The 21,543-nt window shown below is 64.7% G+C and overlaps 2 protein-coding genes across 5 annotated transcripts; both read left to right on the forward strand.

Moving 5' to 3' along the window:
• Positions 1 to 260: 260 nt before the first annotated feature.
• SF3B2 (splicing factor 3b subunit 2) lies at positions 261 to 18,160 on the forward strand. 4 transcript variants are annotated; one of them, XM_082076437.1, is made up of 22 exons: positions 261 to 427; positions 1,356 to 1,402; positions 2,838 to 2,894; positions 3,312 to 3,365; positions 3,704 to 3,821; positions 3,907 to 3,992; positions 4,129 to 4,234; positions 4,475 to 4,545; positions 5,278 to 5,472; positions 5,831 to 5,968; positions 6,378 to 6,458; positions 7,134 to 7,361; positions 11,043 to 11,192; positions 11,616 to 11,705; positions 12,154 to 12,261; positions 12,593 to 12,700; positions 13,432 to 13,574; positions 14,263 to 14,364; positions 15,106 to 15,205; positions 15,528 to 15,572; positions 17,175 to 17,315; positions 17,920 to 18,160. In XM_082076437.1, exons 1-22 carry the CDS (start codon positions 283 to 285, stop codon positions 17,989 to 17,991), a joined length of 2,385 nt encoding a protein of 794 aa, XP_081932563.1. In that variant the 5' UTR covers positions 261 to 282; the 3' UTR covers positions 17,992 to 18,160. The 4 variants fall into 4 exon arrangements, with proteins under 4 accessions (XP_081932563.1, XP_081932565.1, XP_081932564.1 ...); XM_082076439.1 differs by having other exon boundaries at positions 17,923 to 18,160; XM_082076438.1 differs by lacking the exon at positions 15,528 to 15,572 and having other exon boundaries at positions 17,130 to 17,315.
• An 878-nt stretch (positions 18,161 to 19,038) lies between these two features.
• On the forward strand, positions 19,039 to 20,959 carry PACS1 (phosphofurin acidic cluster sorting protein 1; the record flags this gene model as incomplete). The annotated part of the gene is made up of 2 exons (XM_082076442.1): positions 19,039 to 19,224; positions 20,872 to 20,959. Coding segments are annotated over exons 1-2 (264 nt in total), but the record flags the coding sequence as incomplete, so codon positions are not given.
• Between the last annotated feature and the right edge of the window lie 584 nt (positions 20,960 to 21,543).

The raw sequence follows: 21,543 nt of genomic DNA on the forward strand, positions 1-21,543 counted from the left end.
GATTGGCCTTTCGCGGGGCTCCCCGCCCCTCCTTCTGGTAAAGCGGGCGTTGATTGGCTGCTCTCCCTCCCCTCGCTGATTGGACGGTCGGGAGTGCAATCCCCGCCTCCCCGCTGAGGAAACACGGGCGCTGATTGGCTGCTCGCCCTCCCCTCTCTGATTGGCCGGTCGGGAGTACAATCCCCGCCTCCTCGCTGAGTAACCCAGGGCGTTGATTGGCGGCTCGCTGGTTGTCCCGGCCGCTGATTGGTCGGCGGGCTCCCGCGCGGCGGCAGCGGCAAGATGGCGGAGCGAGCGGAGGCGGCGGCGGCGGCCGGAGCGGGGCCGGGAACGGGCCCGGGGGGACCGGGGGAGCTCTCCCCGTACTCGGGCTGGGCCCCGGCCGAGCTGCAGGCGACACTGGCCGGGATCGGAGCCCCCGCGCAGGGTGGGGGACGCGGGACGCGGGAGCGGGAACGCGGGGCCTGGGGGGGCGGCGGAGTGTGAGGGAACCGGCGGGTCTGAGGGAATTTGGGGGTCCGGGGGGGGTTTGGGGGGGATTTGGGGGATGTGGGAGGGTCTGGGTGATTATTTGGGGGACGTGGGGGGGTCTGAGGGAATTTGGGGGATATGGGGGGGAATTGGGGGCCTGGGGGGGCCTGAGGTGAATTTGGGGGCCATGGGGGGTCTGGGGGGAATTTGGGGGCCAGGGAGGGTCTGGGTGGAATTTGGGGGACATGGGGGGTATGGGGGGGAATTGGGGGCACGGGGGGGGCCTGAGGTGAATTTGGGGGACATGGGGGGGTCTGAGGGAATTTGGGGGATAAGGGGGGTCTGGGGGGCCCTGAGGGGAATGTGGGGGTCACGGGGGGGTCCTGGGGGGGAATTTGGGGGCCAAGGAGGGTCTGGGTGGAATTTGGGGGACATGGGGGGTTTGGGGGGACTTTGGGGGACGTGGGAGGGTCTGGGGGGGCCCTGAGGGGAATTTGAGGGACATTGGGGATCCTGGGGGGAATTTGGGGGTCATGGGGGGTTTGGGGGGGTCTGAGGTGAAATTGGGGGGTTCTGGGGGGCCCTGTGAGGAATTTGGGGGACATGGGGGGGGTCTGGGGGGAATTTGGGGGACATGGGGGGTCTGAGGGAGCCTTGGGGGGCCTGGGGGGAATTTGGGGGACATGGGGTGTCTGGGGGGAATTTGGGGTGTCTGGGGGTTATTTGGGGACATGGGAGGTTTGGGGGACAGGGGGGTCTGGGGAGAATTTGGGGGACATGGGAGGAATTTGGGGGACATGGGAAGAATTTGGGGGGGTCAGGGGGTAATCGGGGGGGGGTTGGATCAGAATTTGGGGCTCCCTGACCCCCCATTTCCCCCCCAGGGTCTCGGGAGGAGCTGCTGGAGCGGCTGCAGAACTACACGCTGCAGGTGGGGGGGACGGGGTCCCCAATGTCACCGCCCTTGTCACCTGGGGGGGCTCAGTGTCCCCTGACCCCCCCTTGGGGGTGTCCCCAACGTCCCCAAATCCCCTGGGGGGTCCCAGTGTCCCCAGGGGGGTCCCCAATGTCCCCAAAGCCCCTGGGGGGTCCCAGTGTCCCCAAGTGGTCCCCAATGTCCCCAAAGCCTCTGGGGGGTCCCAGTGTCCCCAAGTGGTCCCCAATGTCCCCAAAGCCTCTGGGGGGTCCCAGTGTCCCCAAGTGGTCCCCAATGTCCCCAAAGCCTCTGGGGGGTCCCAGTGTCCCCAAGTGGTCCCCAATGTCCCCAAAGCCTCTGGGGGGGTCCCAGTGTCCCCAAGTGGTCCCCAATGTCCCCAAAGCCCCTGGAGGGTCCCAGTGTCCCCAAGTGGTCCCCAATCTCCCCAAAGCCCCTGGGGGTGTCCCCAGTGTCCCCAGGGGGGTCCCCAATGTCCCCAAAGCCCCTGGGGGTGTCCCCAGGGGGGTCCCCAATGTCCCCAAAGCCTCTGGGGGTGTCCCCAGTGTCCCCCTCCTTGGGCCCCTTGGGTTTGTCCCCAAGTCCCAGTGTCCCCAGGGGGGTCCCCAATGTCCCCAAAGCCTCTGGGGGGATCTCCAATGTCCCCGCCTTGGTCTCTTTGGGGTGTCCCAAAGTCCCAGTGTCCCCAAGTAGGTCCCCAATGTCCCCAAAGCCCCTGCGGTGTGTCCCCAGGGGGGTCCCCAATGTCCCCAAAGCCCCTGGGGTGTCCCCAGTGTCCCCCTCCTTGGGCGTGTCCCCAAGTCCCAGTGTCCCCAAGTGGTCCCCAATGTCCCCAAAGCCCCTGGGGGTGTCCCCAGTGTCCCCAGGGGGGTCCCCAATGTCCCCAAAGCCTCTGGGGGTGTCCCCAGTGTCCCCCTCCTTGGGCCCCTTGGGTTTGTCCCCAAGTCCCAGTGTCCCTGGGGGGGTCCCCAATGTCCCCAAAGCCTCTGGGGGGATCTCCAATGTCCCCGCCTTGGTCTCTTTGGGGTGTCCCAAAGTCCCAGTGTCCCCAAGTGGGTCCCCAATGTCCCCAAAACCCCTGGGGGTGTCCCTAGTGTCTCCAAGTGGTCCCCAATGTCCCCAAAGCCCCTGGGGGTGTCCCCAGTGTCCCCAGGGGGGTCCCCAATGTCCCCAAAGCCCCTGGGGGTGTCCCCAGTGTCCCTCTCCTTGGGCGTGTCCCCACATCCCAATGTCCCCAAAGCCCCCTGGGGGGGTCCCCAATGTCCCATGTCCCCCCCCTTGGTCTCCTTGGGGTGTCCCCAAGTCCCAGTGTCCCCAAAGCCCCTGGGGGGTTTCAGTGCCCCCCCAAGTCCCCAGTGTCCCCCGCTTGGGGTCATCCCCAAGTCCCAGTGTCCCCGGGGGGGTCCCCAATGTCACGTTGTCACCCCCCCAGACCGGGATCATGTTGAGTCGCCCTGTGCTGCGCCCTGAGGACGGGGACAAGGGACAGGTGGGCTGACAATAAATGTGGGGGACAATAAATGGGGGCGACAAGATGCAGGTGGGAGGTTTAGGGGGTGGGAGGGGCACATGGGAGGTCCCAGTTTTTGGGGGGGGTCACTGGGTGCTCGGGGGGGTCCCAGTTTTAGGGGGTTCCCAGACTCCCCATCCCCCCCACCCGTGTCCCCTTGCAGCACCCACTGGGTCCGTCCCCCCCCCCGACTGGGTTTGAGCTATGGGGTGGGACCCGGGGGGGCACCCAAGGGTGCTGGGGGGGGGCTCTGTGGGTGCTGGGGGGTCTATGGGTGCTGGGGGGATTTCTGCGGGTGCTGGGGACCAGCCATGGGTGCTGGTGGGGCTCTGTGGGTGCTGGGGGCCACCCATGGGTGCTGGGGGGTGCTCAGTGTCCTTATGTCCCCCCTCTCAGGCACCATTTGGGGACAAGAGCAAAGAGCAGGAGCTGCTGGAGCAGCAGAAACGGGTGAGGGGACATGGGGACAGTGTCTTTGTCACCCCCTGTCCCTGGCTCCTCCATGTCCCCAGTGTCCCCAGTGCTCCCCCCCACATCACCAGTGTCCCCATGTCCACCCCCATGTCCCTCTGTGTCCCCAATGTCCTTGTGTCTCCATGTCACCGGTGTCCTCATGTCCCCCCATGTCCCCCCAATCTTTGTAACCCCTCCCTGTCCCCCTGTGTCCCCCCCCATGTCCTCCCATGTCCCCGTGTCCCCATATCTTTCAGTGTCCCCCCCCCGTCCCCTGATGTCCCCATGTCCCCCAGTGTCCCCCCCCGTCCCCTGATGTCCCCGTGTCCCCCCAGGCGGCCGTTCTGCTGGAGCAGGAGCGCCAACAGGAACTGGCCAAACTGGCCCCCCCGCTGGCCCGGCCCCCCCCCGAGGGAGCACCCATGGGTGCCCGCGCCGCCCTGCCCCCCCGCGGTGAGTCACCCCCACCCCCCCCACACCCTTTGTCACCCCCTGGTGACATTTGTCTCTAACTGTCCCCTTCCGTCTTCCCCCACAGGCAGCACCCCCATGGGTGCCCCCCCACCCATGGGTGCCCCCCGGCCCCGCGGGCCCCCACCACCCCCCGGTGAAGAGAGCAGAGAGGTGGGTGCTCCCGGACGCCTGGGTCCCTTTTGTGGGGGGGGGTCCCAGACGCCTGGGTTCTCTTTTGGGGTGGGACCCGGAAGCCTGGGTCTACCCCCGGACGCCTGGGTCCCTCCCTCACCCCCTGTCCCCGCAGGGTGAGGAGGGGGGGGGCGGCCCCCGCATCCCTCAGGCCCTGGAGAAGATTCTGCAGCTCAAGGAGAGTCGGCAAGAGGAGCTGGTCAGCGGCCCCCCCGCCCCCGGTGAGCACAGCACCCATGGGTGCTCCTGGGGTGGGGGGGGAGCACCCTGACCCCCCTCAAGTCCCTTGTCCCCAGAGCTGGTCACCTGGGTTCCCCCTCCCGGACTCCTGGGTCCCTCCCGAACTCCTGGGTCCCCTCCCGGACTCCTGGGTCCCACCCCACCTCCACTGACCCATGGGTGCTCCTGGTGGGGGGGGCAGCACCCTGAACCCCCCCCCGATGTCCCCAATGTCCCCACAGCCGATGACGAGATGGAGACGGAGCCGCGAGTGACCGAGAGTGAAGACGAGACGGGGGGCGCCAAGAAAGAGGTGGGGACACCAGTGTCACCTTCCCCCCGCAGTGTCACCTCAGGGTGTCCCCAACCCCCCCCCCCAATGTCACCCAAGGGAGGGGTCTCACTGTCCCCCACAATGTCCCCGTAATGTTGCATTGTCACCTCCCCGAAGTCACTTCAGGGTGGCCCTAAAATGTCCCTGAGATCCCCCTCAATGTCACATCGTTGTGTCCCCAAACTGTCCCCAAGGGGCCCCCCCAGTGTTGCTCCCCCCAATGTCACCCATTGTCACCTTAGGGTGTCCCCAATGTCACCTGTGGGTGGGGGTGTCATTGTCACCCCAATGTCCCCATAATGTCCCATTGTCCGCCCCCAGTGTCACCTTAGGGTGTCCCCACCCCCCCACAATGTCCCCCATGGGTGGGGGTGTCACTGTCCCCCCCCCGATGTCCCCATAGTGTTCCCATAATGTCCCTTTTTCACTTCCCCAGCACACCCATTGTCACCTCAGGGTGTCCCCAAACTGTCCCCAAGACCCCCCCAATGTCACATCATGTCCCCAAACTGTCCCCAAGACCCCCCCAGTGTCACCTCAACGTGTTCCCAAGTCGGGGGGGTCTCACTGTCCCAATAATGTCCCCCTAATGTCCCCTTGTCCCCCCCAGTGTCACCTCAGGGTATCCCCAGAGTGTCCCCACTGTCACCCATGGGTGGGGGTCCCATTGTCCCCATAATGTCCCCATAACATCCCTGTCCCCCCCCCCAGCGAACCCGCAAGCGCCGCAACCGCAAGAAGAAGAAGAAGCCGCAGCGGGGGAGGGGCCGCCCCTCCCCCCCCCCCACCCCGACCCCCACCCAGGGGGACCCCGACCCCCCCCCGGAGATCGAATACATCACCGAGGAGCCCCAAATTTTCGACCCCAATTTCGTCTTTTTTAAGAGGATTTTTGAGGCTTTTAAGGTAAATTAAGGGGGGAAGGAGCACCCATGGGTGGGGGGGCACCCATGGGTGCTGGGGGAGGGTTGCACCCCCAAAAACGGTCCCCAAGTGTCACCCCCGGCTCACAAATTGTCCATTTTAAGGTGATTTTGGTCATATTTGGGTTGGTGGCACTTGGGTTGGGGGCACCCATGGGTGCTGGGGGGGGGATGACAACACCCTGGGGTGACCACAAGTGTCACCCGTGGGTCCCAAATTGTCCTTGTTAAGGCAATTTGGGTCACTTTGGGGGTGATATTTGGGGTGGTGGCACCCAAGGGGTGGCACCCATGGGTGGGGGGAGTGGCAGCACCCATGGGTGTCACCCCCCCCCCCCCAGTTGACAGACGAGGTGAAGAAGGACAAGGAGAAGGAGCCGGACAAAGGGGACAGACCCGAAAGTGCCACCGTCCCCAAGAAGAAGGGACAGGACGAGGGACAACGGGGCAGCGGGGAGGAGAGTGACGAGGACGAGCAGGTGACAGTGGGGACACCGGGGGGACACTGGGGGCATCATGGGGACACTGGGGACATTGGAGGCATCGTGGGGACTTGGGGGACGGGGGGTCATGGGGATATTGGGGGATATGGGGACGTCATGGGGACATCATGGGGACATCAGAGATGTGGGGACAATGGGGATATGGGGCTATTGGGGGACAACAGGGATACTGGGGACATCATGGGGGCACTGGGGGACATGGGGATAATGGAGACATTGGGGGACACGGGGGCCATCATGGGGACACGGGGGGACACGGGACAGGTGGCACCGTGGGGACATTTGGGACATGGGGAAACTGGGGACATAGGGGGATATGGGGACACAGGGGACAGGGGGTGGCATCCCTGGTGTCCCCCCTGGTGTCACCACGTTGTCCCCACAGGAGAAGAAGCCCGAGGTCCCCAAACTGTCCAAGAAGAAGCTGCGGCGCATGAACCGCTTCACGGTGGCCGAGCTCAAGCAGGTGACACCGCGGGGACATCAGGGGGGTGTGTCCCTGTCCTTGACCCCATCCCTGTCCCCACGGAGCCTTTTGGGGGCATCTGAGGGGCCACTGAGGACGTGGGGACATCCCTGTGTACCCTGAGAGTGTGTGTGGGGACACCAGGGTTCCCCTTAAGACCCAACTGGGGACACCAGTGTCACCTTGTGGTGGCTCAAACCCAACCATGAACCTCCTTGGGACCACCAGCGTCCCCTTGTGGTGGCCCCAGCCCAACCATGAACCTCCTTGGGGCCACCAACATCACCTTGTGGTGGCCCAAACCCAACCATGGACCTCCTTGGGGCCACCAACATCACCTTGTGGTGGTCTTTACCCAACAAAGAACCTTCTTGGGGCCACCAACATCACCTTGTGGTGGCCCAAACCCAACAAAGAACCTTCTTGGGGCCACCAATGTCATCTTGTGGTGGCCTTTACCCAACAAAGAAGCTCTGTAGGGACACTGGTGTCACCTCAGGGTCCCCAAGGTTCCCCTTAAGACCCAACTGGGGCCACCACTGTCACCTTGTGGTGGCCTTTACCCAACCATGAACCTCCTTGAGGCCACCAGCGTCCCCTTCTGGTGGCCCAACCCCAACCCCAAAGCTCCCCGTGGCCACCTCGTCACCTCCCCTGTCCCGCTTGTCCCCGCAGCTGGTGGCCCGGCCGGACGTGGTGGAGATGCATGACGTGACGGCGCAGGACCCCAAGCTGCTGGTGCACCTCAAGGCCACCAGGAACAGCGTCCCCGTGCCGCGCCACTGGTGCTTCAAGCGCAAGTACCTGCAGGGCAAGCGCGGCATCGAGAAGCCGCCCTTCGAGCTGCCCGACTTCATCAAGAGAACCGGCATCCAGGAGATGCGCGAGGCCCTGCAGGAGAAGGTGGCCTTGGCTATCGGGGTCTTTGGGGTCATCGTGGTTGGGTATCGGGGTCTTTGGGGTCATCGTGGTTGGGTGTCGGGGTCTTTGGGGTCATCGTGGTTGGGTGTCGGGGTCTTTGGGGTCATCGTGGTTGGGTATCAGGTTCTTTGGGATCATCGTGGTTGGGTATCGGGGTCTTTGGGGTCATCGTGGTTGGGTATCAGGTTCTTTGGGGTCATGGTGGTTGGGTGTCGGGGTCTTTGGGGTCATCGTGGTTGGGTATCGGGGTCCTTGGGGTCATCGTGGTTGGGTATCAGGTTCTTTGGGGTCATCGTGGTTGGGTGTCGGGGTCTTTGGGGTCATCGTGGTTGGGTATCGGGGTCTTTGGGGTCATCGTGGTTGGGTATCGGGGTCTTTGGGGTCATCGTGGTTGGGTATCGGGGTCTTTGGGGTCATCGTGGTTGGGTATCGGGGTCTTTGGGATCATCGTGGTTGGGTACTGGGGTCTTTGGGGTCATCGTGGTTGGGTGTCGGGGTCTTTGGGGACATCGTGGTTGGGTATCGGGGTCTTTGGGGTCATCGTGGTTGGGTATCGGGGTCCTTGGGGTCATCGTGGTTGGGTATCAGGTTCTTTGGGATCATCGTGGTTGGGTATCGGGGTCTTTGGGGTCATCGTGGTTGGGTATCAGGTTCTTTGGGGTCATCGTGGTTGGGTATCGGGTTCTTTGGGGTCATCGTGGTTGGGTACTGGGGTCTTTGGGGTCATCGTGGTTGGGTGTCGGGGTCTTTGGGATCATCGTGGTTGGGTGTCGGGGTCTTTGGGATCATCGTGGTTGGGTACTGGGGTCTTTGGGGTCATCGTGGTTGGGTATCGGGTTCTTTGGGATCATCGTGGTTGGGTACTGGGGTCTTTGGGGTCATCGTGGTTGGGTATCGGGTTCTTTGGGGTCATCGTGGTTGGGTATCAGGTTCTTTGGGGTCATCGTGGTTGGGTACTGGGGTCTTTGGGGTCATCGTGGTTGGGTATCGGGGTCCTTGGGGTCATCGTGGTTGGGTATCAGGTTCTTTGGGGTCATCGTGGTTGGGTATCGGGGTCCTTGGGGTCATCGTGGTTGGGTGTCGGGGTCTTTGGGGACATCGTGGTTGGGTGTCGGGGTCTTTGGGGTCATCGTGGTTGGGTACTGGGGTCTTTGGGGTCATCGTGGTTGGGTGTCGGGGTCTTTGGGGACATCGTGGTTGGGTATCGGGGTCTTTGGGGTCATCGTGGTTGGGTATCGGGGTCCTTGGGGTCATCGTGGTTGGGTATCAGGTTCTTTGGGATCATCGTGGTTGGGTATCGGGGTCTTTGGGGTCATCGTGGTTGGGTATCAGGTTCTTTGGGGTCATCGTGGTTGGGTATCGGGTTCTTTGGGGTCATCGTGGTTGGGTACTGGGGTCTTTGGGGTCATCGTGGTTGGGTGTCGGGGTCTTTGGGATCATCGTGGTTGGGTACTGGGGTCTTTGGGGTCATCGTGGTTGGGTATTGGGTTCTTTGGGATCATCGTGGTTGGGTACTGGGGTCTTTGGGGTCATCGTGGTTGGGTATCGGGGTCTTTGGGGTCATCGTGGTTGGGTATTGGGTTCTTTGGGATCATCGTGGTTGGGTACTGGGGTCTTTGGGGTCATCGTGGTTGGGTATCGGGGTCCTTGGGGTCATCGTGGTTGGGTGTCGGGGTCTTTGGGGACATCGTGGTTGGGTGTCGGGGTCTTTGGGGACATCGTGGTTGGGTGTCGGGGTCTTTGGGATCATCGTGGTTGGGTACTGGGGTCTTTGGGGTCATCGTGGTTGGGTGTCGGGGTCTTTGGGGTCATCGTGGTTGGGTAACGGGGTCTTTGGGGTCATCGTGGTTGGGTGTCAGGGTCTTTGGGGTCATCGTGGTTGGGTGTCGGGTTCTTTGGGGTCATCGTGGTTGGGTATCGGGTTCTTTGGGGTCATCGTGGTTGGGTGTCGGGGTCTTTGGGGTCATCGTGGTTGGGTATCGGGGTCCTTGGGGTCATCGTGGTTGGGTGTCGGGGTCTTTGGGATCATCGTGGTTGGGTGTCGGGGTCTTTGGGGTCATCGTGGTTGGGTATCGGGGTCTTTGGGGTCATCGTGGTTGGGTATGGGGGTCTTTGGGGTCATCGTGGTTGGGTATCGGGGTCTTTGGGGTCATCGTGGTTGGGTGTCGGGGTCTTTGGGATCATCGTGGTTGGGTGTCGGGGTCTTTGGGATCATCGTGGTTGGGTGTCGGGGTCTTTGGGATCATCGTGGTTGGGTGTCGGGGTCTTTGGGATCATCGTTGTTGGGTGTCGGGTTCTTTGGGATCATCGTGGTTGGGTATCGGGGTCTTTGGGATCATCGTGGTTGGGTGTCGGGGTCTTTGGGGTCATCGTGGTTGGGTATCGGGGTCTTTGGGGTCATGGTGGTTGGGTGTCGGCGTCTTTGGGGTCATCGTGGTTGGGTGTCGGGGTCTTTGGGGACATCGTGGTTGGGTGTCGGGGTCTTTGGGGTCATCGTGGTTGGGTGTCGGGGTCTTTGGGATCATCGTGGTTGGGTGTTGGGGTCTTTGGGGTCATCGTGGTTGGGTGTCGGGGTCTTTGGGGTCATCGTGGTTGGGTATCGGGGTCTTTGGGGTCATCGTGGTTGGGTATCGGGGTCTTTGGGGACATCGTGGTTGGGTGTCGGGGTCTTTGGGGTCATCGTGGTTGGGTATCGGGGTCTTTGGGGTCATCGTGGTTGGGTATCGGGGTCTTTGGGGACATCGTGGTTGGGTATCGGGGTCTTTGGGGTCATCGTGGTTGGGTATCAGGTTCTTTGGGGTCATCGTGGTTGGGTGTCGGGGTCTTTGGGGTCATCGTGGTTGGGTGTCGGGGTCTTTGGGGTCATCGTGGTTGGGTGTCGGGGTCTTTGGGATCATCGTGGTTGGGTGTCGGGGTCTTTGGGGTCATCGTGGTTGGGTGTTGGGGTCTTTGGGGTCATCGTGTTTGGGTAACAGGGTCTTTGGGGTCATGGTGGTTGGGTGTCGGGGTCTTTGGGGTCATCGTGGTTGGGTGTCGGGGTCTTTGGGATCATCGTGGTTGGGTGTTGGGGTCTTTGGGGTCATCGTGGTTGGGTGTTGGGGTCTTTGGGGTCATCGTGTTTGGGTATCAGGTTCTTTGGGGTCATGGTGGTTGGGTGTCGGGGTCTTTGGGGTCATCGTGGTTGGGTGTCGGGGTCTTTGGGATCATCGTGGTTGGGTGTCGGGGTCTTTGGGATCATCGTGGTTGGGTGTCGGGGTCTTTGGGGTCATTGTGGTTGGTCATGGAGGGCCTTGGGGACACTGTGGTTGGTCATCAAGGGCCTTGGGCACACCATGGTTGGACATTTGGGGCATTGGGGACGTTGTAGTTGGTCATCAGGGTCTTTGGGGTCATTGTGGTTGGACGTGAAGGTCTTTGAGGTTGTCATGGTTGGACACCAAGGGCTTTGGGGACATCGTGGTTGGACATTTGGGGCCTTGGGGACATCGTGGTTGGGTATCAGGGTCTTTGGGGTCATCGTGGTTGGTCACCAAGGGCTTTGGGGACACCGTATTTGGACACCAAGGGCTCTGGGGCCACTGGGTTTGTCCCGTGGGGTCATGGCGTCCCATGTGGTGTCCGAATTGTCCCCAACGTGTCCCCCCCGATGTCCCCTACCCCCAGGAGGAGCAGAAGACCCTCAAGTCCAAGATGCGGGAGAAGGTCCGGCCCAAGCTGGGCAAGATCGACATCGATTACCAGAAGCTGCACGACGCCTTCTTCAAATGGCAGAGCAAACCCCGCCTCACCATCCACGGGGACCTCTACTACGAGGTGGGTGCCCCCCACCCATGGGTGCCACCCCCCCCACCCATGGGTGCCCCCCCAGACTCGTGGGTGCCCCCCAAGAACCTCCTGAGATCCCTCAACCCAAGGTTGTGATGGGCAAGTGTCCCATCCCCAGCACCCAACTGGGACCCAGTGCCCTTCTGGGTGTCCCACCCACTCTTGGGTGACCCCCAGCACCCATGGGTGCCCCCCAGACCTGTGGGTGCCCCCCAAGAACCTTCTGAGATCCCTCAACCCAAGGTCATGATGAGCAAGTGTCACCTTGGAGTGTCCAATCCCCAGCACCCTACTGGGATGCTGTGCCCTTCTGGGTGTCTCCCCCACTCTGGGGTGTCTCCCCCACCTTTGGGTGCCCCCCCAGCACCCATGGGTGCCCCTGGTGACCCCCCCACTGTCCCTTGTCCCCAGGGGAAGGAGTTTGAGACACGGTTGAAGGAGAAGAAACCGGGAGACCTGTCGGACGAGCTGCGGATCGCCCTGGGGATGCCCGTGGGGCCGGTGGGTGCTGGGGGGCACCCATGGGTGCTGGGGGGGGTATGGGGGTGTCACATCGCCCTGGGGATGCCTATGGGGCCGGTGGGTGCTGGGGGGCACCCATGGGTGCTGGGGGGGGTATGGGGGTGTCACATCGCTCTGGGGATGCCCGTGGGGCCAGTGGGTGCTGGGGGGCACCCATGGGTGCTGGGTGGGACATGGGGGTGTCACATCACCCTGGGGATGCTGGTGGGCGCTGGGGGCACCCATGGGTGCTGTCCCCCCCTCAGGAATGCACACAAGGTGCCCCCCCCATGGCTGATGCAGGAGGACACCCCTGGGTTTTTGGGGGGGGGGTCTCTGGGAGGTTATGGGTGCTGTGTAGAGCACCTTTGGGTGTTGGGGGTGGTTATGGGTGCTGGGGGGTGTTATGGGTGCTGGGGGGGCCACCCATGGGTGCTGTCCCCCCCAGAATGCACACAAGGTGCCCCCCCCGTGGCTGATCGCCATGCAACGCTATGGGCCCCCCCCCTCCTACCCCAACCTCAAGATCCCGGGGCTCAACTCGCCCATCCCGGAGGTGAGGAGCACCCATGGGTGCTGGGGGCTCTGGGGGAGTCACCCATGGGTGCTGGGGGTGGGGGTTGATGGGGACGTAGGGGGTTATGGGTGCTGGGGGGGTTTTGGGGGTATTTGGGGGAGTCTGGGTGCTGGGGGGTTCCATGGAGGGTGGGGGGTTCTGGGGGGTTTGGGTGCTGGGGGGGTGATGGGTGCTGGGGACATTGTTTTTTTTTTTGGTGGGGGGTGTTGGGTGCTGCAGGGGGGAATTTGGGGCCTCTGGGGGGCACCCATGGGTGCTGGGGTGGATTGGGGGGTCAGTGCCCCTCCCCCACCCCCACCCCTCCCCCCAGGGCTGCTCGTTCGGGTACCACGCGGGGGGGTGGGGAAAACCCCCCGTGGACGAGACGGGGAAACCGCTCTACGGAGACGTCTTCGGCACCAACGCCGCCGAGTTCCAGGTACCCCCAGCACCCATGGGTGCCCCCCAGCACCCTGACCCCTTCCCAGCACCCATGGGTGCCCCACAGCATGCTGACCCTCCCACAGCACCCACTGGCCCCATGGTGATATGACACTTCCATATGTCTCTCCCCAGCACCCATGGGTGCCCCCAGCACCCTGACCCTCCCACAGCACCCATGGGTGCCCCACAGCACCCTGACCCTCCCACAGCACCCACTGGCCCCATGGTGATATGACACTTCCATATGTCTCTCCCCAGCACCCATGGGTGCCCCCAGCACCCTGACCCCTTCCCAGCACCCATGGGTGCCCCACAGCACCCTGACCCTCCCACAGCACCCACTGGCCCCATGGTGATATGACACTTCCATATGTCTCTCCCCAGCACCCATGGGTGCCCCCAGCACCCTGACCCTCCCACAGCACCCACGGGTGCCACACAGACTCCACTGTCCCCATGGTGATATGACACTTCCATGTGTCCCTCCCCAGCACCCATGGGTGCCCCACAGCACCCTGACCCTCCCACAGCACCCATGGGTGCCCCCCAGCACCCTGACCCCCCCCAGACCAAGGAGGAGGAGGAGGAGATCGCCCAGCACCCATCACACATATTCCGCCCTTGGACACCCATATCCCCCCCACCCAGTACCTATAGCCCCCTCCAAAGTCCTCCCAGCACCCATGGGTGCCCCCAGCACCCTGACCCCCACCCTGCCCCCCCCAGACCAAGGAGGAGGAGGAGGAGATCGACCGGACGCCCTGGGGGGAGCTGGAGCCGTCGGACGAGGAGTCGTCGGAGGAGGAAGAGGAGGAGGAGAGCGACGAAGAGAAACCCGACGAGACCGGCTTCATCACCCCGGCCGACAGGTGGGTGCCCCAGCACCCATGGGTGCTCCCCAGCACCCTGGCCCCCATGCAGACCCCAAAAATACTCCCCAGAACCCCCTGTGTCCCCCATCCCCCTCATGGGATTCTGGGTGCTGGTGAGGACCCCAACGTGGGGCTTCATCATCCCCCATCACCCTGTCACCCCCAGCACCCATGGGTGCTCCCCAGCACCCTGACCCCCATCCAGACCCCCAAATAACTCCCCAGACCCCCTGTGTCCCCCATCCCCCTCATGGGCTTCTGGGTGTTGGTGGGGGACCCCAACATGGGGTTTCATCACTCCCAATGACAGGTTGGGTGCCCCAGCACCCATGGGTGCTCCCCAGCACCCTGACCCCCACCCAATGCCTCCTGGACCTCTCCAGGCCCCCCTGTGACCCCCATCTCCCTTGTGGGGTTCTGGGTGCTGGTGAGGACCCCAACATGGGGCTTCATCATCCCCCAGCACCCATGGGTGCCCCCATCATCGTGTCCTCCCCAGCACCCATGGGTGCTCTCCAGCACCCTGCTGCCCCCCAGTGGTCTGATCACCCCGGGGGGGTTCTCATCGGTGCCCATGGGGATGGAGACCCCTGGAATTGGGGATCCCTCCCTCCTCAGCACCCATGGGTGCCCCCCCAGCACCCATGGGTGCCCCAGCACCCTGACCCCCACCCTTTTCCCCCAGCGGTCTGATCACCCCGGGGGGGTTCTCGTCGGTGCCCGCGGGGATGGAGACCCCGGAACTCATCGAGCTGAGGAAGAAGAAGATCGAGGAGGCCATGGACGGGTGGGTGGGGGCACCCATGGGTGCTGGGTGGGGGTGGGGTGCTGGGGAGGGTGGGTGCTGAGGGGGATTTGGTTGCTGAGGGGCACCCATGGGTGCTGGGGTGGGTTCTGGTTTCTGGGGGGGGGAACATTTGGGGCCTTTGGGGTGGTTTGGGGGTTGAGTGGGTGCTGTGGGCACCCATGGGTGCTGGTTGGGGTGCTTGGGGGGGTTGATGGTTCCAGGGGGGCACCCATGGGTGCTGGGGTTGGGCTGTGGGTGCTGGAGGATGTTGGGGGTGCTGGGGGGGATTTGGGTGCCAGATGGGTGCTGGGGGGCACCCATGGGTGCTGGGTTAGGGCTGGGGGGGCTTTGGGGGAGTTGGGGGTGCTGAGGGTCACCCATGGGTGCTGGGAGGGTTTTATGGTTGCTTGGCGGGGGGTTGATGGTTCCAGGGGGGCACCCGTGGGTGCTGGGGGGTTGGGGATGCTGGGGAGCACCCATGGGTGCTGGGAGGGTTTTATGGTTGCTTGGCGGGGGGTTGATGGTTCCAGGGGAGCACCCATAGGTGCTGGGGGACACCCATGGGTGCTGGGGTGGGGCTGTGGGTGCTGGGGGGCGTTTTGAGGTGCTTGGGGGGGGTGGTGGTGCTGGGGTGGGTTCTGGTTTCTGGGGGGGCCATTTGGGGTCTTTGGGGTGGTGTGGGTGCTGGGTGGGTGCTGGGGGCACCCATGGGTGCTGAGGGTCCCCTGTGTCCCCCTGCAGCAGCGAGACCCCCCAGCTGTTCACCGTGGTCCCCGAGAAGCGAACGGCCACTGTGGGCGGGGCCATGATGGGCTCCACCCACATCTACGACATGTCAGCGGTGGGTGCCCCCCCAGCACCCATGGGTGCTCCAGAACCCCCCCCACCCCTGTTTGTCACCCCCCAAATCCCCATGTCTCCCCCCCACCCCTGTGTGTCCCCAGCAGCACCTGTGGAGTGACCACACTATAGGGTGACCCAGCAGCACCCATGGGTGCCCCTGTCCCCTCTCGCACATTTTGGGGCGCAAGGGCCCGGTCCCCAAGGCACAAGGGGTGGAGGTGTCCCAAGAGTTTGGGTGTCCCTGTCCCCAGGGTTTGGGTGACTGTCATTGGGTGATGTGACCCAGCAGCACCCACGGGTGCCCCGTCTCCCCCCCATAGGTTCTGGGGCGCAAGGGCCCGGTCCCCGAGGCGCAGGGGGTGGAGGTGGCGCTGGGGTGGGGGTGTCCCTGTCCCCAGGGTTTGGGTGACTCTGTCGTTGGGTGATGTGACCCAGCAGCACCCACGGGTGCCCCGTCTTCCCCCCACAGGTTTTGGGGCGCAAGGGCCCGGTCCCCGAGGCGCAGGGGGTGGAGGTGGCGCTGGGGTTGGGGTGTCCCTGTCCCCAGGGTTTGGGTGACTGTCATTGGGTGATGTGACCCAGCAGCACCCACGGGTGCCCCGTCTCCCCCCGCAGGTTCTGGGGCGCAAGGGCCCGGTCCCCGAGGCGCAGGGCATGGAGGTGGCGCTGGGGTTTGGGTGTCCCTATCCCCAGGGTTTGGGTGTCCCACCCATGGGGTCCCTCCAGCAGCACCCTGGGGTGTTTCCAGCAGCACCCAAGGGTGCCCCCGTCCCCTCCCGCAGGTTTTGGGGCGCAAGGGCCCGGTCCCCGAGGCGCAGGGCGTGGAGGTGGCGCTGGGGTGTGGGTGTCCCTGTCCCCAGGGTGTGGGTGTCCCTGTCCCCAGGGTTTGGGTGACTCTGTCGTTGGGTGATGTGACCCAGCAGCACCCATGGGTGCCCCGTCTCCCCCCCCAGGTTTTGGGGCGCAAGGGCCCGGTCCCCGAGGCGCAGGGGGTGGAGGTGGTGCTGGGGTGGGGGTGTCCCTGTCCCCAGGGTTTGGGTGACTCTGTCATTGGGTGATGTGACCCAGCAGCACCCATGGGTGCCCCGTCTCCCCCCCCAGGTTTTGGGGCGCAAGGGCCCGGTCCCCGAGGCGCAGGGGGTGGAGGTGGTGCTGGGGTGGGGGTGTCCCTGTCCCCAGGGTTTGGGTGACCCCAGGGTTTGGGTGACTCTGTCATTGGGTGATGTGACCCAGCAGCACCCATGGGTGCCCCGTCTCCCCCCATAGGTTTTGGGGCGCAAGGGCCCGGTCCCCGAGGCGCAGGGGGTGGAGGTGGCGCTGGGGTGGGGGTGTCCCTGTCCCCAGGGTTTGGGTGACCCCAGGGTTTGGGTGACTCTGTCATTGGGTGATGTGACCCAGCAGCACCCATGGGTGCCCCGTCTCCCCCCAGGTTTTGGGGCGCAAGGGCCCGGTCCCCGAGGCGCAGGGGGTGGAGGTGGCGCTGGGGTGGGGGTGTCCCTGTCCCCAGGGTTTGGGTGACCCCAGGGTTTGGGTGACTCTGTCATTGGGTGATGTGACCCAGCAGCACCCATGGGTGCCCCGTCTCCCCCCCCAGGTTTTGGGGCGCAAGGGCCCGGTCCCCGAGGCGCAGGGGGTGGAGGTGGTGCTGGGGTGGGGGTGTCCCTGTCCCCAGGGTTTGGGTGACCCCAGGGTTTGGGTGACTCTGTCATTGGGTGATGTGACCCAGCAGCACCCATGGGTGCCCCGTCTCCCCCCCAGGTTTTGGGGCGCAAGGGCCCGGTCCCCGAGGCGCAGGGCGTGGAGGTGGCGCTGGGGTTGGGGTGTCCCTGTCCCCAGGGTTTGGGTGTCCCACCCGTGGGGTGTTTCCAGCAGCACCCATGGGTCCCTCCAGCAGCACCCATGGGTGCCCCGTCTCCCCGCAGGTTTTGGGGCGCAAGGGCCCGGTCCCCGAGGCGCAGGGCGTGGAGGTGGCGCTGGCCCCCGAGGAGCTGGAGCTGGACCCCTCGGCCATGACGCAGAAGTACGAGGAGCACGTGCGCGAGCAGCAGGCGCAGGTGGAGAAGGAGGATTTCAGCGACATGGTGGCCGAGCACGCCGCCAAGCAGAAGGTGGGGATGTCACTTTGTCACTTCTGTCACCCCTGTCACCCCGGGTGTCCCCCGGGTGTCCCCTGCCCGCCACATGTGGCCCTGGTGTCACCCAGCCTGTCCATCCCCATCCATCCCCATCCACCCCCATCCATTCCTGCTCATCCCCACCCAGCCCAGCTTGTCCCACTCTGTCCCATCTGTCACCCCGGGTGTCCCCCGGGTGTCCCCTGGGTGTCCCCTGCCTGGTCTGTGTGGCCCTGGTGTCACCCAGCCTGTCCCATCCATCCCCATCCATCCCATCTGTTCCTGCTCCTCCCCACCCATTGTGTCCCCATTGTGTCCCCATTGTGTCCCCATTGTGTCCCCATTGTGTCCCCATCGTGTCCCCATCGTGTCCCATCCATCCCTGTTCCTCCCCACCCATCCCAGGTTGTCCCCATCTGTCCCTGCCTGTCACCCAGTTGTCCCCTGGGTGTCCCCAGCCTGCCACACGTGTCCCCAGCCTTGTCCTGCTCAATCCCGTCCCCAGCATTGTCCCCTGTCCCCGACACTGTCCCTTGTCCCCTGCTGTCCCCTGCTGTCCCCTGTGTCCCCTGACGTCCCCTGTGTCCTGTCCCCGCAGCAGAAGAAGCGCAAAGCTCAGCCCCAGGACGCCCGGGGGGGCGGCAAGAAATACAAGGAGTTCAAGTTCTAGCGCGGGGTCAAGGTCAAGGTCACCGACTGTCACCCGTCCCCTCGTGTCCCCTCGTGTCCCCTCCTGTCACCTCCCCCTCCCGCCGCACCCGGGGCCGCGGGTTGGGGACATCGCGGTGTCACCCTCCCTGTCCCCCTTGCTTTGTAAATAAAAGCTGGTGTCCCCACCACCCCCCCCCCGCCCCGGCTCTGCTCTGTGTCCCTGAGTGTCCCCCAGTGTCCCCATGGCCCAGCAGTGATGCTGGATCGGTGTCACCATGTCCCCAGGTGTCCCCGTGTCCCCCAGGATGTGTCCCAAGGGTGAGGCTGGATTGGTGTCACCCTGTCCCCAAGGTCCTGGTGTCCCCATGGCCCAGGACGTGTCCCCAGGGTCCCCATGTCCCCAAGGTCCCCATGTCCCAGGACATATCCCCAAGGTCACCATGTCCCAGGACGTGTCCCCAGGGTCCCCATGTCCCAGGACATGTCCCCAAGGTCCTGGTGTCCCCATGTCCCAAGCCGTGTCCCCATGTCCCCATGGTCCACATGTCCCAGGACGTGTCCCCAGGGTCCCCATGTCCCCAGGGTCCCCATGTCCCCAAGGTCCCCATGTCCCCAAGGTCCCCATGTCCTAAGATGTGTCCCCAGGGTCCCCATGTCCCCAGGGTCCCCGTGTCCCCATCCGCGACCCCGTGTCCCCTCGTCCCCCGCTCCCATTTTCCCGCCAGCGCCACCTTCCCCCGGGTGGGCGTGGCCAACTCCGCCCTCACCCAATCATCGCCCGCGAAGCAGCTGGTGGGCGTGGCCCCCGCAAGCGGGTGGGCGCGGCCACGCCCCGCGCGGGGGCGACCTGGGCGGAGCTTCCCCTTCCGCAGCGCTGCCGCGGGGGTGGGCGTGGCCAAGGGGCGCAACCACCAACCAATGAGAACTCAAGCAGCGGTTCGCTGCAGCCAACGAGGCGGCGGGGGCGGAGCCGTCCGCCAAGGGGCTCAACCAGCAACCGATGAGGACTCAAGCAGCGGGGCGCGGCAGCCAATGAGGCGGCGGGGGCGTGGCCGGCCGCCCCGGTAGCGGCGGCGATGGCGGAACGCGGCGCCCCCCGCGTTCCCTCCGCTCCGGGGCCCCCGGGCCCCCCGACCCCGGCCGGGCCCCCCGGGGTGTCCCCCCCGCTCCCCGGGCCCCCCGGCCGCCCGGTGCAGATGAACCTGTACGCGACCTGGGAGGTGGACCGGAGCTCCCCCAGCTGCGTGCCCAGGTGAGGGACCCCCGGGACCCCCCCGGGACCGGGACCCCCCCCGGGATCAGCGGGACCCGCCCCGGGATCGCTGCGGGGGAAGGGGGGGGGGCACCGGGGACGTGGTGACACCCCCGTGTTCTGCCCCCCCCCCTCAACTGCCCCGGTGATCCCCCCACTCCCATGGGGACCCCCGGGCCCCCCCCACCACGGTGCCCCCCCATAGGGCCCCCCCCATGACCCCCCCATAGTGCCCCCCCCATAGTGCCCCCCCCATAGTGCCCCCCCATAGTGCCCCCCATAGTGCCCCCCATAACCCCCTTAGTGCCCCCTCCCATAACCCCCCATAGTGCCCCCCCATGGTGCCCCCCCCATAGGGCCCCCCCATGACCCCCCTTAGTGCCCCCTCCCATAGTGCCCCCCCATAGTGCCCCCCCATAGTGCCCCCCCCATAGTGCCCCCCCATAGTGCCCCCCATGACCCCCTTAGTGCCCCCTCCCATAACCCCCCATAGTGCTCCCCCATAGTGCCCCCCATAGTGCCCCCCCATAGTGCCCCCCATGACCCCCTTAGTGCCCCCTCCCATAACCCCCCATGACCCCCCATGGTGCCCCCCCCATAGTGCCCCCCCCTTAGTGCCCCCTCCCATAACCCCCCATGACCCCCCCCATGGTGCCCCCCCCTATAGTGCCCCCCCCATGACCCCCTTAGTGCCCCCTCCCATAGCCCCCCTATGATGCCCCCCCCATAGTGCCCCCCCCTTAGTGCCCCCTCCCATAGCCCCCATGACCCCCCATGGTGCCCCCCCCATAGTGCCCCCTATGGACCCCCTTAGTGCCCCATCCCATAACCCCCCTATGACCCCCCCCATGACCCCCCCCCGTGCCCCCCCTCCTATGACCCCCCCGGTGACCCCCCCCCGGTGACCCCCCCGTGCCCCCCATGACCCCCTTAGTGCCCCCTCCCATAACGCCCTTATGACCCCCCCCATAGTGCCCCCCCCATGACCCCCTTAGTGCCCCCCCCATAGTGCCCCCCCCATAGTGCCCCCCATGACCCCCTTAGTGCCCCCTCCCATAACGCCCTTATGACCCCCCCCATAGTGCCCCCCCCATGACGCCCCCATAGTGCCCCCCCCATGACCCCCTTAGTGCCCCCTCCCATAACCCCCCATAGTGCCCCCCCCATAGTGCCCCCCCCATAGTGCCCCCCCATAGTGCCCCCCATGACCCCCTTAGTGCCCCCTCCCATAACCCCCCTATGACCCCCCCATGGTGCCCCCCCCATAGTGCCCCCCCCATAGTGCCCCCTCCCATAACCCCCCTATGACCCCCCCCATGGTGCCCCCCCTTATAGTGCCCCCCCCATGACCCCCTTAGTGCCCCCTCCCATAGCCCCCCTATGATGCCCCCCGCTTAGTGCCCCCTCCCATAGCCCCCCATGACCCCCCATGGTGCCCCCCCCATAGTGCCCCCTATGACCCCCTTAGTGCCCCCTCCCATAACCCCCCCATAGTGCTCCCCCCATAGTGCCCCGCCCCATAGTGCCCCCTCCCATAACCCCCCCTTAGTGCCCCCCCCCTTAGTGCCCGCCCCATGGTGCCCCCCATGTCCCCCCCCCCATTACCCCTCCCGGTGACCCCCCCCGGTGACCCCCCCGTGCCCCCAGGCTGTTCACGCTGCGGCTGCAGCGGCTGCTGCTGGTGCGGGGGGGGGGGAAGGACCTGGGATCCGTCGTCATCGCCGTGAAGCTGCAGGTGGGGGGGGCACAGGGGACGTGGGGGGGGGAACACAGTGCGGGGGGGGAACACAGTGCGGGGGGGGAACACAGTGGGGGGGATATGGGGGGACACAGGGACCCCATGGGGGGGGCATTTGGGGGGCGGGATATGGGGGGGACACAAGGGACGGTGGGGGGGCATAGGGGACATGGGGGGCCAATTAATTATTCTCCCCCAAATTATTACCCCCCCAAGTTATTTATCTCTCTCAATTATTTATTATCCCCCCCCAATGGTTTATTCCCCCCCAATTATTTATTACCCCCACAAATTATTTATCCCCCCCCAATTATTTATCCCCCCCGAATTATTTATTACCCCCCCAAATTATTTATTACCCCCCCAAATTATTTATTACCCCCCCAAATTATTTATCCCCCTAAGTTATTTATTACCCCCCCAATTATTTATTTACCCTCCCCAAATTATTTACCCCCCCAGTTAATTATTTATCCCCCCAAGTTATTTATCCCCCCCAATTAATTATTCTCCCCCAAATTAATTATTACCCCCCAAGCTATTTAATCCCCCCCAGTGATTTACCCCCCCAATGATTTACC

The sequence above is a fragment of the Streptopelia decaocto genome (genome assembly GCF_964273445.1).
Source record: "Streptopelia decaocto genome assembly, contig: SUPER_28_unloc_1, whole genome shotgun sequence".
NCBI classification, from domain to species: domain Eukaryota; kingdom Metazoa; phylum Chordata; class Aves; order Columbiformes; family Columbidae; genus Streptopelia; species Streptopelia decaocto.

Bases quoted from the DNA above. Each gene is read 5' to 3' on its own strand.
- SF3B2 (XM_082076437.1), top strand. From the start codon at position 283: ATGGCGGAGCGAGCGGAGGCGGCGGCGGCGGCCGGAGCGGGGCCGGGA. The intron at 11,706-12,153 runs GTGGGTGCTGGG...TGTCCCCCCCAG, and splicing joins TGGGGATGCCCGTGGGGCCG to AATGCACACAAGGTGCCCCC. The intron at 15,573-17,174 runs GTGGCGCTGGGG...CAGGGCGTGGAG, and splicing joins CCGAGGCGCAGGGGGTGGAG to GTGGCGCTGGCCCCCGAGGA.